The sequence below is a fragment of the Danio rerio genome, chromosome 21, assembly GCF_052040795.2.
Source record: "Danio rerio strain M-AB ecotype USA chromosome 21, GRCz13ab, whole genome shotgun sequence".
In the NCBI taxonomy this organism is placed as follows: Eukaryota; Metazoa; Chordata; class Actinopteri; order Cypriniformes; family Danionidae; genus Danio; species Danio rerio.
Window position 1 is genome coordinate 49,662,501 of NC_141041.1, and position 20,773 is coordinate 49,683,273.

The following is a 20,773-nucleotide window of genomic DNA, read 5'->3' on the forward strand; positions in this document are numbered from 1 at the left end:
TATGTTTTGAGTTTTTACTGCAAATGTCACATCCACAACGCTGGAATTGCACATGTTACTATTGCTCACTGCTAAAGTTGAAGTCAGAATTATTAGCCCCCCTTTTACTTTTTAAATATTAGCAAGATGATGTTGATCAGAGCAAGGACATTTTCACAGTATGTCTGATAATATTTTTTCTTCTGGTGAAAGTCTTATTTGTTTTATTTCGGCTAGAATGAAAGCAGTTTTCAATTTCTTAAACACAATTTTAAGGTCAATATTTTTAGCCTCTTTAAACTATTTTTTTCGATAGTCTACAAAACAAACCACTGTTATTCAATAACTTGCCTAATTACCCTAACCTGCCTAGTTAACCTAATTAACCTGATTAAGTCTTTAAATGTCACTTTAAGCTGAATCTAGTATCTTGAAGAATATCTGGTCAAATATTATTTACGGTCATTATGGCAAAGATAAAATAAATAATTTATTAAAGATGAGCTATTAAAACTATTATGTTTAGAAATGTGTTGAAAAAAAATCTCTTCGTTAAACAGAAATTGGTGAAAAAATAAACAGAGGGCTAATAATTCTGACTTCAACTATATATATATATATATATATATATATATATATATATATATATATATATATATATATATATATATATATATACACACACTCTAAAAAATAAATCCGTAAAATTTACGATAAAAAAACGGCAGCAGTGGTTGCTCGATTTACCGTTAAGAATATAAAACAAACCATAAAAGTAATTTCTCATTTTTACAGTAAACTATCATATTTAATTAATTTATAGATGTAATGTCTGTAATCACTGCCATTATATATATAAAAAAATTCAGGAGGGCTAATAATTCTGACTTCGATTGTATATAGACACACAGTATTTTAGACAAGTATATTTTAGGTATCTGTAAATAAATTACCTAAAAAATTAAAATAGTCTATGCCTTTACTTTTTTTTATCATAAAAGTAATTAAATTATTTCCCAGAGATGGGTTGCGGCCGGAAGGGCATCTGCTGCGTAAAAACTTGCTGGATAAGTTGGCAGTTCATTCCGCTGTGGCGACCCCGAATTAATAAAGGGACTAAGCTGAAAAGAAAATGAATGAATGAATGAAGTCATTAAATTACAGTAACTTTGCTCTGTAACTCACTACCCCTAACACTGCTCTTGACAATGAAATATGCTGTATAAGGCAAATCCTACTAATCCAATCCTCTCTACAAAGTGCTACTGATACATTATCAATGACTAGAAAAGTTGATCTGAGGAAACAATCATTATTAACCTTGTTCATTAGACCCTCACAAACAGAAACATCTTCACCATGTCAGAACAAAATGTTCCAGCTCTCTGATCTTTAGAGAGGGGTTTTGACCAATTACAGCTGCTGATAACAGAAGAAGCACTCAGTGCCATTAACTCATAAAAGTGATGATGAGAGATCGATAATGACTGATTTAATTATCTATCATCGTGACTGTGCTTCTACATTAAATCTTACATGCGTGATGTAATCTCAGGAGTGATAAATGAGATCTCTTTAAAGCATATCTATTGTTTCTACTAGAAAAGAGCGAAATTAAACTGGGTAGGCTAAATTGTCCGTAGTGTATGAGTGTGTGTGAGTGTTTCCCAGAGATGGGTTGCAGCTGGAAGGGCATCCGCTCCGTAAAAACATGAGCAGGATAAGTTGGCGGTTCATTCCGCTGTGGCAACCCCGGATTAATAAAGGGACTACTCCGCAAAGAAAATGAATGAATGAATGAACATATTTGTTGTGGTGAGAAACGAGGGTTGATATGAATCTTCTCTTTAACGAACTGGTGAACCGATTCAGTAGTTTGATTGTTCACAAATCTAGCCGACTCTTCTGAGAGTTCCCCAATTGAGTTAGCAAATGTTACATTTTAAAAAAGGTAAAACCTAATGGAAACATGTATGTTTTAATATCTCACATAGGCACATAAGCAGACATCATGTGAAACACGTGCACGTGCAACACACACAAACACATTAATAAGAGATTAAAATAATAATAAATTGACAAACTAATTCAAAATAAATAAATAAACCATCATTTCAATTATAATAATGAGTTTTTATAATAGGTGTTAACACCATAATATCAAACGATCACTTTTGGGTAAGATTAAAAGTACTGTAAAACATTACAATATTAAGTCTAATTAAAAAAAAAATAGCCTAGCATAACATTTCTTTCCTTTAAAAGTAACACATTTATTTACTACATGCTTATTTTAAACGTAAATAAACGCGAACCTTTTCTCGCTCGGTTCATACGCGAGTTGTTCAAAAGAATCGATTCTCAAAATCAAATTAAACGGACTTCCCAGACACACTCATCGTGACGTCAAGATGCGTCATATGCCCCCCGAAATATTCAAAATTCAATTTAGTCTCTCTGTTTGTGATTAAAGTTAAATTTCCAACAGACAAACTGAAAACTATTTTAGCAAGAAATCATGAAAAATTATCCGCTGACACGACGGATTAATAATAGTGAGCATCGTTGTGATGCTGCTGATGTCAAACCGGGCTGCACCAGTCTAAACCAGCCCATCTTCAACGAGGCTGAATCCAGCTTCTTATTCGCAGCTTCTTATTGACGCTATGCGGTCCACCTTAAAAACCGCGACGCTTCCGTTTTTCAGCTTCTTATTCGCGCTCATCTCAGGGACCGTGTTTATTTATGTTTCTTTTTGAAAAATGAAAAATGCTAAATGAAACTGATATAAGATAGAAAACGGGCTGCAAACACGAAATCTAATTGCATCATTGATTAATTATTGACAGCGCCATCGTTTGAGTACAATATATTTCTGTTTTTTTTTTCCAGAAATAGTCCTTTATGAAGACTTCACATGACCCACCTATGAATAGACAGTGCCTGCCTCAGCAAGGATTTCAGATACAAAATAATTGTTTTATTAATTCAAGTTGTAAAAGTTAATGCATATGTTTTATCTGCAAATACTACAATTTGTATTAGATTTTAGTAGCTTTTTCTGACACCCACGCCTGTAAATACAATTCAAGTTTTGTTAAACCTGTTGTTTCAAAGAACAGACAATGCACTTTTTATACACCTTTTTATACACCTTTTTATACACCTTATACAAATAAATGTGAATTGAACTGAATGAGCTATTGCATAATTGAATACTGTACCATGTTCTCTCTAATATTACACAACAGGTTAATAGTATACGTCTATACACGCGTCTGCATATGTATAAATATGTATAATTCTATCCCACTGAGAAGACAGACCTAAAAACGGTCAAAATACAGTCATTTCAATAAATGCCCAGTTGGAGGTGCTATATGCCAAGTTTTTTGCATATTCATTTAATGTTTTACTTTTAAACTTTATGTATTTGTGTGCCTACACTGAAAAAAATCATTCAAAGATGATTCCTTGGATTTACTCAATTTTTTTTACGTTAAGTTGTTGTAAACAGTTTATTTGCGCTGAATTTAAACAAACAAATTAAGTTGAACATTATTAAACTTAATTTGTTTGTTTAAATTCAACACAAATAAATTGTTTGCAACAGTTTTGCATGCAACACTTTTTTCAGTGTACTACATACTATATATGTGTGTACTATAAACTATATGTGTGTGTGAGTGTGTGTTCACATTAAAAATGTTTAACACTAAAGATAATAATAATAATATGTTTGTGTTATACATTTACACAAAATAAAGATGCTAATACATAATCATTTAATAATAATGATTTAATAATAATAATAATTATTATTATTAGTAGTAGTAGTTACTAATTTGTATCGTGAAATACAAATATTTTACAATACACTTATACATATTTTACTGATTACATATAAATGGCAATTAATCTATATACCTTATAAAAGTTTATAAATATGTGTGTAAAATCTCTCTCTCTCTATCTCTCTCTATATATATATATATATATATATATATATATATATATATATATATTTACACACACTTATTAAACTTCTCCAGGACATGGTTTACGCAGCAGATGCCCTTCCAGCTGCAACCCATCTCTGGGAACCATCCATAGTCATACACTATGGACAATTTAGCCTTCCCAATTTAGCTGTACTGCATGTCTTTGGACTGTGGGGGAAAGCGGTGCACCCAGAGGAAACCCACGCGAACGTAGGGGAGAACATGCAAACTCCACATAGAAAGGCCACCTGACCAAGCCGAGGTTCGAACCAGCAACCTTCTTGCTGTGAGGCGACAGTGCTACCCACTGCGCCACCGTGTATGTGTGTGTGTATATATACATACATACATACATACATATATATATACATACATACATACATATATATATATATATACATACATACATACATATATATATATATATATATATATATATATATAGAGAGAGAGAGAGAGAGAGAGAGAGAGAGAGAAAGTAACTATAAACCTATACAAATTGACATGAATTTAACAGTACTACTACTACTAATAATAATAATATAAATAATAATAATAATTAATTATTATTATTAATCTTATTTTTGGTATTTATTTTAAAAAATAGATATTTTACAAGACGCATATACATATTGTACTTGCCTATCACAGTAAGATAATACACAAATTAAACACCAGCATTTTCAGGCTAGGTACCTAGTTTTGACACAGCAGAACAGTTTTGTTCCAATGCACTCTTGGCACAATTGGTGGCGCTATATCTCAGCAGTCTTAGAGGGTGCGTTGAATATCTCACTGGGGTCTTGTAGACAATGTTCCAATCCTTCAGCAAACCCAGATTCATACCAATTTACTCTACCAATTTGAGGTTATGGACCTCTGAACTTGCCAAAAATAGCAATACAGCTAAGTACCATTGCACTCTTGACACAATTGGTGGCGCTATACCTCAGCAGTCTTTGAGGGTGCGTTGAATATCTCACTGAGGTCTTGTAGACAATGTTCCAATCTATCAGCAAACCCAGATTCATACCAAATTACTGTACCAATTTTAGGTTATTGACTTCTGAACTTGCAAAAAATCGCAATACAGCGAAGTACCATTTCACTCTTTGCACAATTGGTGGCGCTATATCTCAGCAGTCTTTGAGGGTGCGTTGAATATCTCACTGAGGTCTTGTAGACAATGTTCCAATCTATCAGCAAACCCAGATTCTTACCAAATTACTGTACCAATTTTAGGTTATTGACTTCTGAACTTGCAAAAAATCGCAATACAGCGAAGTACCATTTCACTCTTTGCACAATTGGTGGCGCTATATCTCAGCAGTCTTTGAGGGTGCGTTGAATATCTCACTGGAATCTTGTAGACAATGTTCCAATCTATCAGCAAACCCAGGTTCATACCACATTACTGTACCAATTTTAGGTTATTGACCTCTAAACTTGCAAAAAATCGCTTACAGCAAGGCAAAAACAGCTATGTACCATTGCACTCTTTGCACAATTGGTGGCGCTATATCTCAGCAGTCTTTGAGGGTGCGTTGAATATCTCACTGGAATCTTGTAGACAATGTTCCAATCTATCAGCAAACCCAGATTAATACCACATTACTGTACATTTTTCTGGTTATTGACCTCTGAACTTGCAAAAAAATCGCAATACAGCAAGGCAAAAACAGTTATGTACCATTGCACTCTTTGCACAATTGGTGGCGCTATATCTCAGCAGTCTTTGAGGGTGCGTTGAATATCTCACTGGGATCTTGTAGACAATGTTCCAATCTATCAGCAAACCCAGATTCATACCACATTACTGTATCAATTTTAGGTTATTGACTTCTGAACTTGCAAAAAATCGCAATACAGCCAAGTACCATTGCACTCTTGACACAATTGGTGGCGCTATATCTCAGCAGTCTTTGAGGGTGCGTTGAATATCTCACTGAGGTCTTGTAGACAATGTTCCAATCTATCAGCAAAACTAGATTCATACCACATTACTGTAAAATTTTCTGGTTATTGATCTCTAAACTTGCCATAAATCGCAATACAACAGGACAAAAACAGTTGTCCTATTGCACTCTTGGCACAATTGGTGGCGCTATATCTCAGCAGTCTTTGAGGGTGCGTTGAATATCTCACTGGAATCTTGTAGACAATGTTCCAATCTATCAGCAATCCCAGATTCATACCACATTACTGTACCAATTTTAGGTTATTGACCTCTAAACTTGCAAAAAATCGCAATACAGCAAGGCAAAAACAGCTATGTACCATTGCACTCTTTGCACAATTGGTGGCGCTATATCTCAGCAGTCTTTGAGGGTGCGTTGAATATCTCACTGGAATCTTGTAGACAATGTTCCAATCTATCAGCAAACCCAGATTCATACCACATTACTGTACCAATTTTAGGTTATTGACCTCTAAACTTGCAAAAAATCGCTTACAGCAAGGCAAAAACAGCTATGTACCATTGCACTTTTCACACAATTGGTGGCGCTATATCTCAGCAGTCTTTGAGGGTGCGTTGAATATCTCACTGAGGTCTTGTAGACAATGTTCCAATCTATCAGCAAACCTAGATTCATACCACATTACTGTACCAATTTTAGGTTATTGATCTCTAAACTTGCCATAAATCGCAATACAACAAAAACAGTTGTCCTATTGCACTCTTGGCACAATTGGTGGCGCTATATCATAGCAGTCTTTGAGGGTGCGTTGAATATCTCACTGCAATCTTGTAGACAATGTTCCAATCTATCAGCAAACCCAGATTCATACCACATTACTGTACCAATTTTAGGTTATTGACCTCTAAACTTGCAAAAAATCGCTTACAGCAAGGCAAAAACAGCTATGTACCATTGCACTCTTTGCACAATTGGTGGCGCTATATCTCAGCAGTCTTTGAGGGTGCGTTGAATATCTCACTGGAATCTTGTAGACAATGTTCCAATCTATCAGCAAACCCAGATTCATACCACATTACTGTACCAATTTTAGGTTATTGACCTCTAAACTTGCAAAAAATCGCTTACAGCAAGGCAAAAACAGCTATGTACCATTGCACTTTTCACACAATTGGTGGCGCTATATCTCAGCAGTCTTTGAGGGTGCGTTGAATATCTCACTGAGGTCCTGTAGACAATGTTCCAATCTATCAGCAAACCTAGAATCATACCACATTACTGTACCAATTTTAGGTTATTGATCTCTAAACGCCATAAATCGCAATACAACAACAAAAACAGTTGTCCTATTGCACTCTTGGCACAATTGGTGGCGCTATATCCTAGCAGTCTTTGAGGGTGCGTTGAATATCTCACTGGGATCTTGTAGACAATGTTCCAATCTATCAGCAAACCCAGATTCATACCACATTACTGTACCAATTTTAGGTTATTGACTTCTGAACTTGCAAAAAATCGCAATACAGCAAAGTACCATTGCACTCTTGACACAATTGGTGGCGCTATATCTCAGCAGTCTTTGAGGGTGCGTTGAATATCTCACTGGGGTCTTGTAGACAATGTTCCAATCCTTCAGCAAACCCAGATTCATACCAATTTACTCTACCAATTTGAGGTTATGGACCTCTGAACTTGCCAAAAATAGCAATACTGCGAAGTACCATTGCACTCTTGGCACAATTGGTGGAACTATATCTCAGCAGTCGTTGAGGGTGCCTTGAATATCTCACTGGGGTTTTGTAGACAATGTTCCAATCTATTAGCAAACCCAGATTCATGCCATATTACTGTACCAATTTTAGGTTATTGACCTCTGAACTTGCCAAAAATCGTAATACAGCTTAAGTACCTTTGCACTCTTGGCACAATTGGTGGCACTATTTCTCAGCAGTCTTTGAGGGTGCATTAAATATCTCAGTTAGGTCTTGTAGACAATGTGCCCATCTATTAGCAAACCCAGATTCATACCACATTACCTTACCATTTACTGGTTATTGATCTCTAAACTTGCCATAAATCGCAATACAGCAAGGCAAAAACAGTTGTACTATTGCACTCTTGGCACAATTGGTGGCGCTATATCTCAGCAATCTTTGAGGGTGCGTTGAATATCTCTCTGGGGTCTTGTAGACAATGTTCCAATCTATCAGCAAACCCAGATTCATACCAAGTTACTCTACCATTTTTAGGTTATTGACCTCTGAACATCCCATAAATAGCAAAACAGAGCAATCCAAAAACAGTTATGTACCTTTTCACTCTTGGCACAATTAGTGGCACTATTTCTCAGCAGTCTTTGAGGGTGCGTTAAATATCTCAGTTGGGTCTTGTACACAATGTTCCCATCTATTACCAACACCAGATTCTTACTAAATTACTGTACCATTTTCAGGTTATTGACCTCTGAACTTGCCATAAATCGCAATATAGCAATGCAAAAACAGCTATGTACTGTTGTACTCAACCCAGACTCATTCTGAAAACGTAGTCCCGTGGAAGTTTCTGGAGACCGCGAAATACGTTCTGGGAGGCACATATTTGCGCAGTTTTTGTTCTCGCGTAAAGCCACTGGAGGCCACTGTCGAGTGACCATCTGTCTGACTGACTGACTGACTGAATGATTGACTGGGTGACTGGCCAATCGGCTGACCCACCCTCCTCTTCCTTTCCTAAACCCAACTGCTTTTACAGATTGACCCGCCCGTCCGCCCGTTTGCTTCCCTAAACCCGAGCAACGTTTTACAAAAGCTGTCCAGAAAAAGAAAAGCCCTTGTCTGATTTTGTCTACTTTTTCTTAGCAGATTTTTGTCTACCTTTTCACCACATTCTCACCCTGTTATGAACTCGTTCACTTTATTTTTTGGATTCTGTTATTGTCTTACCTGATTTCTGAAACCGCTGTTCTCCGGACTAGAACCGGATTGTCGGGTTGCCGCCGTTGTTGAGGTCAGCTCCTGTCTGCGTCTCAACTTTGCAGACGTACATGACGAGCTGCCGGTGAGCATGAAGACGAACGGCGTCACACCGCCCCGTAGCGTATGCTTAAAAAAATGAAATGCAGCCATACGTACCTCCGGCTAGATAAATCGCGTTCTCCATAAACGTCCGCGAGATTTTTTGAATGAGCTTTGGTTGAGTGCAATGGTACAGCTGTTTGTGCATTGCTGTATTGCGATTTATGGCAAGTTTAGAGATCAATAACCTAAAATTGGTACAGTAATGTGGTATGAATCTGGGTTTGCTCATAGATTGGAACATTGTCTACAAGACCTCAGTGAGATATTCAACGCACCCTCAAAAACCGATGAGATACAGTGCCACCAATTGTGTCAAGAGTGCAATGGTACTTAGCTGTATTGCGATTTTTTGCAAGTTTAGAGATCAATAACCAGAAAAATGTACAGTAATGTGGTATGAATCTGGGTTTGCTGATAGATTGGAACATTGTCTACAAGACCTCAATGAGATATTCAACGCACCCTCAAAGAATGCTAAGGTATAGCGCCACCAATTGTGTCAAGAGTGCAATGGTACTTCGCTGTAAGCGATTTTTTTGCAAGTTCAGAAGTCAATAACCTAAAATTGGTACAGTAATGTGATATGAATCTGGGTTTGCTGATAGATTGGAACATTGTCTACAAGATCCCAGTGAGATATTCAACGCACCCTCAAAGACTGCTGAGATATAGCGCCACCAATTGTGCAAAGAGTGCAATGGTACATAGCTGTTTTTGCCTTGCTGTATTGCGATTTTTTGCAAGTTCAGAGGTCAAAAACCAGAAAAATGTACAGTAATGTGGTATTAATCTGGGTTTGCTGATAGATTGGAACATTGTCTACAAGATTCCAGTGAGATATTCAACGCACCCTCAAAGACTGCTGAGATATAGCGCCACCAATTGTGCCAAGAGTGCAATAGGACATAGTTTTTGCCTTGCTGCATTGCTATTTATGGCAAGTATAGAGACCAATAACCTAAAATTGGTACAGTAATGTGGTATGAATCTGGGTTTGCTGATAGATTGGAACATTGTCTACAAGATGCCAGTGAGATATTCAACACACCCTCAAAGACTGCTGAGATATAGCGTCACCAATTGTGCAAAGAGTGCAATGGTACATAGCTGTTTTTGCCTTGCTGTATTGCGATTTTTGGCAAGTTTAGAGGTCAAGAACCTAAAATTGGTACAGTAATGTGGTATGAATCTAGGTTTGCTGATAGATTGGAACATTGTCTACAAGATCCCAGTGAGATATTCAACGCACCCTCAAAGACTGCTGAGATATAGCGCCACCAAATGTGTCAAGAGTGCAATGGTACTTGGCTGTATTGCGATTTTTTTTGCAAGTTCAGAAGTCAATAACCTAAAATTGGTACAGTAATGTGATATGAATCTGGGTTTGCTGATAGAATGGAACATTGTCTACAAGATCCCAGTGAGATATTCAACGCACCCTCAAAGACTGCTGAGATATAGCGCCACCAATTGTGCAAAGAGTGCAATGGTACATAGCTGTTTTTGCCTTGCTGTATTGCGATTTTTGGCAAGTTTAGAGGTCAAGAACCTAAAATTGGTACAGTAATGTGGTATGAATCTAGGTTTGCTGATAGATTGGAACATTGTCTACAAGATCCCAGTGAGATATTCAACGCACCCTCAAAGACTGCTGAGATATAGCGCCACCAATTGTGCAAAGAGTGCAATGGTACATAGCTGTTTTTGCCTTGCTGTATTGCGATTTTTGGCAAGTTTAGAGGTCAATAACCTAAAATTGGTACAGTAATGTGGTATGAATCTAGGTTTGCTGATAGATTGGAACATTGTCTATGAGACCCCAGTGAGATATTCAACGCACCCTCAAAGACTGCTGAGATATAGCACCACCAATTGTGCAAAGAGTGCAATGGTACTTAGCTGTATTACGATTTTTGGCAAGTTCAGAGGTCAATAGCCTAAAATTATTATAGTAATATGCTATGAATTTGGGTTTGCTGATAGATTGGAACATTGTCTACAAGACCTCAGTGAGATATTCAACGCACCCTCAAAAACCGATGAGATACAGTGCCACCAATTGTGCCAAGAGTGCAATGGTACATAGCTGTATTGCGATTAATGGCAAGTTTAAAGGGTCAATAACCAGAAAATGGTACAGTAATGTGGTGTGAATCTGGGTTTGCTGATAGATGGGAAGATTGTCTACAAGACCCAAGTAAGATTTTCAACGCACCCTCAAAGACAGCTGAGATATAGCGCCACCAATTGTGCCTAGAGTGCATTGGAACAAAACTGTTCTGCTGTGTCAAAATTAACTAGTGGTACCTAGCCTGAAAATGCTAGTGTTTAATTTGTGTATAATCTTATTTCTGGTGTTGTGATAGACAAGTACAATATGTATAAGCTTCTTGTAATTTTTTTAATAAAATACCAACAATAAGCTTAATAATAATAATAATAGAATTAATAATAATATTATTAATAATTTTTATTTTTATCATTTATATTAATATTAGTAGTATTAGTACTGTAAAATTCATGTAAATTTGTATAGGTATATAGTTAATTTGTATATATATATATATATATATATATATATATATATATATATATATATATACATATACATATATATATATATATATATATATATATATATATATATATATATATATATATATATATATACATATATATATATATACATATATATATATATATATACATACATATATATATATATATATATATATATATATATATATATATATATATATATATATATACATACATATATATATATATATATATATATATATATACATATATATATATATATATATATATATATATATATATATATATATACATATATATGTACATATATATACATATATATATATATATATATATATATATATATATATATATATATATATATATATATACATACATACACACAGGGCCGACATGGTGGCGCAGTGGGTAGCACTGTCGCCTCACAGCAAGAAGGTTGCTGGTTCGAGCCTTGACTTGGTCAGTTGGCCTTTCTATTTTTGCATGTTCTCCCCGCTTTCACGTGGGTTTCCTCTGGGTGCTCGGTTTCCCCCACAGTCCAAAGACATGCAGTACAGTTAAATTGGGAAGGCTAAATTGTCCATAGTGTACGACTGTGGATGTTTCCCAGAGATGGGTTGCAGCTGGAAGGGCATCCGCTGCATAAACCATGTCCTTGAGAAGTTGGCGGTCATTCCGCTGGGGCGACCAAAGTTTAATAAAGGGAACAAGCCGAAAAGAAAATGAATGAATACATATACATACACTTAAATAAACACAGACACAGGAAAATGTATTGTGTACTGTATGAATATATATATATATATATATATATATATATATATATATATATATATATATATATATATATAGAGAGAGAGAGAGAGAGAGAGAGAGAGAGAGAGAGAGAGAGAGAGAGAGAGACATATTTTACACACATATTTATAAATAGGTACATATTAATAAATTTTTATAAGGTATATAGATTAATTGGCATTTATTTCAGTACAATATGTATAAGTGCATTGTAAAATATTTTTATTTCACTATTACTACTAATAATAAAAATTAATAATAATAATAATTAATATTATTATTAATAATAAATCATTATTATTAAATGATTATGTATTGGCATCTTTATTTTGTGTAAATTTATAACACAAACATACTTTTATTATCTTTAGTGTTAAACATTTTTAATGTGAACACATACACACACACACACACACATAGTTTATAGTACACACATACATAGTATGTAGTAGGCACACAAATACATAAAAGTTAAAAATAAAACATTAAATGAATAAGCAAAAAACTTGGCATATAGCACCTCCAACTGGGCATTTATTGAAATGACTGTATTTTGACCGTTTTTAGGTCTGTCTTCTCAATGGGATAGAATTATAAATATTTATACATATGCAGACGCGTGTATAGACGTATACTATTAACCTGTTGTGTAATATTAGAGAGAACATGGTACAGTATTCAATTATGCAATAGCTCATTCAGTTCAATTCACATTTATTTGTATAAGGTGTATAAAAAGGTGTATAAAAAGTGCATTGTCTGTTCTTTGAAACAATAGGTTTAACAAAAGTTGAATTGTATTTACAGGCGTGGGTGTCAGAAAAAGCTACTAAAATCTAATACAAATTGTAGTATTTGCAGATAAAACATATGCATTAACTTTTACAACTTGAATTAATAAAACAATTATTTTGTATCTGAAATCCTTGCTGAGGCAGGCACTGTCTATTCATAGGTGGGTCATGTGAAGTCTTCATAAAGGACTATTTCTGGAAAAAAAACAGAAATATATTGTACTCAAACGATGGCGCTGTCAATAATTAATCAATGATGCAATTAGATTTCGTGTTTGCAGCCCGTTTTCTATCTTATATCAGTTTCATTTAGCATTTTTCATTTTTCAAAAAGGAACATAAATAAACACGGTCCCTGAGATGAGCGCGAATAAGAAGCTGAAAAACGGAAGCGTCGCGGTTTTTAAGGTGGACCGCATAGCGTCAATAAGAAGCTGCGAATAAGAAGCTGGATTCAGCCTCGTCCATCTTCATCTATCTGTACATCATTACAAACTCACGATGTCAACATCTGTAACAGTGTAATGTACTGATGGTGAAGTGAATGTTACATTATCTGTGGGTTGTCTTAAATCCTCTTACCTTTTCTGACTTGGGTTTATTCTGCAGCAGCTGTTCCAGATAGAGGTCTGAGAGAGCCGTTCGCGCGCTGTTCACCCGCTCCAAAATGACAGCCGGCTCGTTTTTATTGGAATTTAATGTCATGGTTCACTGTTTAAAAGGGGAGGGGAGATCTTTAAAAAAGAAAAGAAAATAGTCTGGACCGAGTTTTGGTCGGCTCAAGGTCCGAAAGGGGCTGGTCAAAGAAGAGCGACTCGCGACGCGATAAGAAAGCTGAAGATAAGAAGATTCGGGCTCGAAGTCCAGAGTTTGCGCAAGATTGAAGACAAGCTGACAGAGCAGATAAACATTGGTGCGAGGAGGGGGCTGGAACACTGCAGCTTCCCTTTACAGTGCGCACTTGCGTAGTTACTATCTCTGACAGGACGTAGGGTTTAGCCGCAAGCGCGTTCTACTATGTCGAACACGGAATTTATGAATATTCATGACGCAGCGCGAATGTTCCATTTTGATTGGATGACTAGTGCTGTAGCGAATGCAATGAGTCATGAATATTAATTACGTAACGTGTACTTTCCATAGTAGGTTTCAAAAAGATTGGAAATGCTGTTCCGTGTTTACCACCACAAGCGAGCTGAGCTGACTAGAGTTGTTTCATTTCCGTGTGGAATTGAAAATAGTGTTGAATTCGTGTTTTTATGGTAGTTTTAACCGGTTTAAGCTGATTGTTCAGTTGTGTGGTTCGTTAATAGGACTTTTGTACTTACTATTAACTACTTATGTCAACATGACATGCGTATTACTACGATCTACATCCCTACCTAACACCTAAACCCAACTACTACTTAAATAACCACTTATAAGCAGCAAATTAATCTTTTATTGTGCTAAATGGTTTGCTAATAGCATTAATTGTACCTTAAATGAAAATGTGAGCTCATAATAATACGCTATTATCATTTGAAATCATCAAATAAAGCTAGTCATGGCTCTTAACCAAGCGAAAACGACTTCTTGCTTTGCATATTCAGTCTTTAGCAAGAATCTTAAGGGGTAAAAGGTATTTAGGAGCGTGTGCGCCCTCTTACGGTTTTCGTTGTTAAAGGGCCAGTTCACCCAAAACTTAATAATTCCTCACCTTTTAATTATAATTAAGTGGTTGAAAACATTTTTATGTTAAAACATAATTATGAATTTCTTTCTTCTCTTGAACACAACATATGATGTTCTGAGGAAGTCAGCCATTGACATCTGTAGCAATGCAAAATACTATGGAAGTCAATGACTAGCCTATATTTTTACATTTATGTTTCCTCTTCACCAAACTTGAGTCTGTGCTGGTTCCAGTAGGTCTTCTGCAGTATTTATGATGATTGGGATGCAGTTCAACAGATGATTCAGCAGAGAAATCCACCTTCTGCCACTTTTCCAAATGATCAACTAGATTGTCAAGTTATTATCTGCTGCTCTTACAAATGGGGTTGACTACAATACTTTTGTCAGGTTGTGTATAATGCAAAAATCACATTTATAAGGGGTTTAAATACGGTTGTGTTGCAGCAGAGTGTGAATATAACCTCTAATGGTAAGAATTAGTTAATTCTGTTTTTTATAATCAGACTTGATAGAAACAGTCTGCAGAAACACTTTGATGGACATTCTCCCTTTGTACATATCATCAGAGGGGGAAAGCCCCGCCCACTAGTGACATCTCTCCCTCATTAGCATAGGACGTTCGTCTGGTTTTCGAATCTGCCACTATGCTGACACACAGGCATTTGTAGCTCCGCCCTCTTTTGAAAAGAGCACAATCTCATTTAAATTTAAAGCGACACCACAAATAGGATCAAAGCCTAAAAGGGTCAGTTTCAGAGAGTTATAAAACATTTTTTGTGTGGTATTTCGAGCTGAAACTTCACACACACTCTCTAGGCACATTTGTGATTAATTTTACATTTTGCAAAAAGTTGCACAAGAGGTCCCTTTTAAAGATGTTGTTTTTGAAAAAGAAGGGTTTTATCTTGCAGATGCAAAGTGTACCCGCAAATCATGTGCGTTAGACATCAGATACACTTCCTGTGTTAATGCAGCACTAATGCAGACAAAAGGGGCCACAGAAATTGTTCCCCTGCAGTGAGAGATGCAGTGTGCGATCTGTGGTTGCAGCTGATTTTTACATCTGCAGTCTCTGAACCATTGAAGACAATTTATATGGGCTGAATTTAAACAAAGAGATTAGGTTGAACATGACTAAATTAATTTTGTTTTTTTTAAATTCTGCCCATATAAATAGTTTGCAACCACTAACCTTAAAAAAATGTATAAAATCCAATGAATCATTTTGTTTAGTGACATGAAGCGCACTTATCAGAACTCAAACACAAACAGTGTATTTACTGTCTCTTACTTGTGGGTGATTTTAGATTTGGTAGTACATTTTGTGTCTTCAGGCACTTTGTGAGAAGTGAGTGGGTTTGACAAAATACATGTATTACTATAACTGCAGGTTAACTATGTTTAGATATAATAACTTGGTTATACTTTACAATAAGGTTTATTAGTTAATGTTAATTAATGCATTTACTAAGATGAACAAACAATGAACAATACATCTACAGTACTACTGTATTTATTCGTGTTAGTTAACGTTAGTTAATGAAAATACAGTAGTTCATTGTTAGTTTATGTTAACTCATGGTGCATTAACTAATGTTAACAAGCATGGACTTGGATGTTAATAATGCATTAGTAAATGTTCAATTATGATTAATAAATGCTGTACAGGTGTTGTTCATGATTAGTTAATGTTAGTAAATGCATTAACTAATGAACCTTGTTGTAAAGTGTTACCAATAACTTTAACTGATAGAGTTATTAGTAATTAGTATGGACAGACAGAATCTCTGCACATTTTTTTGCTATTTCTGCAGAGAATTTCGATAAAAATACCTTAAAACCTAATTCATTCATTAATTTTCTTTTCGGCTTTTAATCCGGGGTCGCCATAGCGGAATGAACCGCCAACTTATCCAGCACGTTTTTTACGCAGCGGATGCCCTTCCAGCCGCAACCCATCAACGGGAAACAACTTAACATATGAAATAAAAAATACTACTTAAAAAAAAAAAAACTTTTATGTACTGTTTACAATCTGAATCCTATTAGAACCACTTTATTTGGTAAACAAAGCAAGTGTCTCATATAATACACATACCGGCCACTTTATTAGGTACACCTTACTGGTACCGGGTTGGACCCCTTTTTCCCTTCAGAACTGCTTTACTCCTTTGTGGCGAAGATTCAACAAGGTACTGGAAATATTCCTCAAAGATTTTGCTCCATGTTGACATGATAGCATCACGCAGTTGCTGCAGATTTGTCGGCTGCACATCCATGATGTCAATCTCCCGTTCCACAACATCTGAAAGCTGCTCTATTGGATTGAGATCTGGTGACTGTGGAGGCCATTTGAGTACAGTGAACTCATTGTCATGTTCAAGAAACCAGTCTGAGATGATTCACTCTGTATGACATGGTGCGTTATCCTGCTGGAAGCAGCCATCAGAAGATGAGGACACTGTGGTCATAAAGGGATGGACATGGTCAGCAACAATACTCAGGTAGGCTGTAGCGTTGATGCTCAATTGGTACTAATGGGCCCAAAGCGTCCTAAGAAAATCTCCCCCACACCATTACACCACCACCACCAGCCTGAACCGCTGATACACGGCAGGATGGATCCATGCTTTCATGTTGTTGAGACCAAATTCTGACTTGACCATCCGAATGTGTCAGCAGAAATGGAGACTCATCAGAGCAGGCAACGTTTCTCCAATCTTCTATTGTCCAGTTTTGGTGAGTCTGTGTGAATTGTAGCCTCAGTTTCCTGTTCTTAGCTGACAGGAGCGGCACCCGGTGTGCTCTTCTGCTGCTGTAGCCCATCCGCCTCAAGGTTGGACGTGTTGTGTGTTCAGAGATGCTCTTCTGCAGAGCTCGGTTGTAACGAGTGCTTGTTTGAGTTACTGTTGCCTTTCTATCAGCTGGAACCAGTCTGGCCATTCTCCTCTGACCTCTGGCATCAACAAGGCATTTGCGCCCACAGAACTGCCGCTCACTGGATATTTCCTCTTTTTCAGACCATTCTCTGTAAACCCTAGAGATGGTTGTGTGTGAAAATCCCAGTAACATCAGCAGTTTCTGAAATACTCAGACCAGCCCTTCTGGCACCAACAACCATTCCTTCTTTTGCTTACCAGCTGACTGCTTACCTACTGTCCTGCGGTTACCAGTTTGTCCAGTGGCTTGCCGCGTACATCTGCGGACTTAGGAGGAAGAGTTGACCATGATGACGAAGTTGGAGTGCGGTGAAAAACAGTTCGAGAAAACAGGTAAGACAAAAACAAAAATCAAAAAATAAAATAAACAAGTAAATAACAGGGGGATAATTTGGTAAATCTGAAAACGTGGTCAAAATCAGGCACTTGCCTTTTCTTTTTCTGGATTGCTTTTGAAAACACTGTCGGTTGGGTTTAAGGCAGGGGGAGGGTGGGCCAGTCGATCAGTCAAGTCCGTCAGCGGCCTCTGGTGGATTTACACAAGAACAGCAGGTGCGAAAGGCACCAGTAAGTGAAGTTCTAGATCTGAAACAGCATACACAGCGGCCTTTGGTGGATTTGTGTAATTTATTTATGTCATGGTTCAGCGCAGCCCTCCATTTGTTGTGTGTGTTACCAGAAAGACTGCGCTGTTGGTGCCGTCAGTGAAACTGTGGGAGTTTTTTCAGTGTGGGCTGTGAAAGTTTCGGTGGTCGGTTCATCACCGTCATCCTCTGAGCTGCAGATTTAACAATTAGAAAGTTCAAGACGTCTCATGCATTTGTGGTTTGGCTGGTATGCCGAAATTAAGTGTTATTACTGGCTTGTTTCTCACTTCCTGTGGAGGCAATGATAGCAGTCTCTACCGTCATGTGTGTTATCATTTCTGATGCTTTCAAATTTTCCATGTGTCAGATCGAATTGAAATGTTTGGACGGGAAACGGATATTAAAACAATCCCTTTGCTTTTTTTGTTCTCTGGGTGCACTAGAACTACTCCAAACATAAACATACAAGGAACGTATCAATTATTAAACATATTTCGTTTAACGAATTCATCAATGTAGTGTTTGTAAATTGGTATGGTTTTAGTGTATGTTATATATGTTTAGCAGTTAAATAAATTGTATGTATTGTGTTGGTCTTATGATGAGCTGACATACAATTAAATTAATAAACATAAAAGAAGAAAAAAAATAGTTAGATGAACTCTAATTGGCAGTAAATTTATTATTATTATTATTATTATTATTATTAGTATTATTATTATTATTATTATTGTTATAATTAAACAAATAATAACAACAAAAATAATAATATTAATTATAATAAAAATTAAAAAATAGCAACAACAACAATAAATAATAATAACAATAATTATTATCATTGTTATTAATATTATTATTAATGATAATAATAATACTACTAATAATAATAATAATAACAACAACAATAATAATAATAATAATAATAATAATAATAATAACTATAAAATACCAACAAGAATAATAAATACTATTATTACTACTACTAATTATTATTATTATTATTATTATTATTATTATTATTATTATTATTGTTGTTATTATTATAAACAGCAAGAATAATAAAAATGAAATAATAATAAATTATTAAATTCATATTATCATTAATACCAAACAACAACAACAACAATAATCATAAAAAATAACAACAACAACAACAATAATAAATTAATAATAATAATACCAAATAATAATAATAATAACAATGATAAAAATACTACTACTACTAATAATAATTATTATTATTATTCACAACAATAATAATATTAAAATAATAATAAAATATTACTGTTAATAATATTATGTCATAGTATTAAAGATTTAATATATTAATTTCAAATAATTAAATAAAAAAGTACAATAATTGTACAATAAACTACCACTTGGGGACTAAGCTGAAGGAAAATGAATGAATGAAGACTAAATTTGTACCCTCGTGGTAAAGTTTATTCTGACAGTAAAAAACATTATAAAAACTATAATCATGAGGTGTAAACTTGTAAAGAAAATGATCATGATAGTTTGTTTTTGTATAAAACAGTATTTTGTTATATAATATATCACTTTTTATAGTAAGAATCAAAACACATCAGACCATGTCTGAGAAGGAGCAGCACATGGGTTGGTATTTGACATGTTCACCATAGCTGGTCTTTTAGTGGGACAGTGAGGAATGTATCACAGCTGCTACATAATAACATCCATAGTAAAACTCATATACAAGAAACATTGATTTAAAGGCGACCTATTATGCAAAAATCACTTTCATATGGTGTTTCAACACAGTTGTGTGGCAGCAGTGTGTGAATATAACCAGCTTCTATTGATAAAAATTAAATAATTGCATTTTTTATAATCAGACTTGATGTAAACAGTCTGCAGACACACTTTGATTGACATTCTCTCTTTGTATGTGTCATCAGAGGGGGGAAAGCCCCGCCCACTAGTGCCCATCCCTCCCTCATAAACAGCCCTGAGTGAGAAGAAGCCGTCTGTCCATTCAACACAATCTCACGGAAATTCTTAACTTTTTCATTTAGTGGCTAATTCGTATGAATTCGTACGATCTAATTCGTACAATTTAGTACAATTTGCTCATCCCCCAAAGATGGTTGGGGTTAGGGGTGGGGTTAGGTGCCACGCCTCCTTTTTAAAATCGTACCATTTCGTACGTCTGAACTCGTTCGTACGAACTAGCCACTAAACTGGCAAAACGTAAAATACTTACGTTTTCTCGTGAGATCAGGCTGGTCCATTAGAGATATGAGCTGCTGAAGATGTCAGCATAGACTAAAGCCTGGTTTATACTTCTGCGTCAAGTGACCGGCGTAACTCACGGCACAGGCAACGCGCGCAGCTGTGCATTTATACTTCTGCGTGCTGTCTCTGTTGGTCTACATTAACACTTCCGAAACGCTAGTTGGCAGTGAGGTGTAAATGTTCCTTTGTG

The 20,773-nt window shown here is 35.7% G+C and overlaps 1 protein-coding gene across 1 annotated transcript in view; it reads right to left on the reverse strand.

Annotated features, from left to right (window-relative positions):
* Positions 1 to 14,076, reverse strand: part of mpp1 (MAGUK p55 scaffold protein 1) — a 45,527-nt gene extending 31,451 nt beyond the window's left edge. Inside the window, exon 1 of the mRNA NM_214692.2 lies at positions 13,707 to 14,076. Within this exon, the coding sequence (NP_999857.2) occupies positions 13,707 to 13,829 (123 nt within the window). The 5' untranslated portion in view covers positions 13,830 to 14,076. The remainder of the gene's footprint in view (positions 1 to 13,706) is intronic.
* Between the last annotated feature and the right edge of the window lie 6,697 nt (positions 14,077 to 20,773).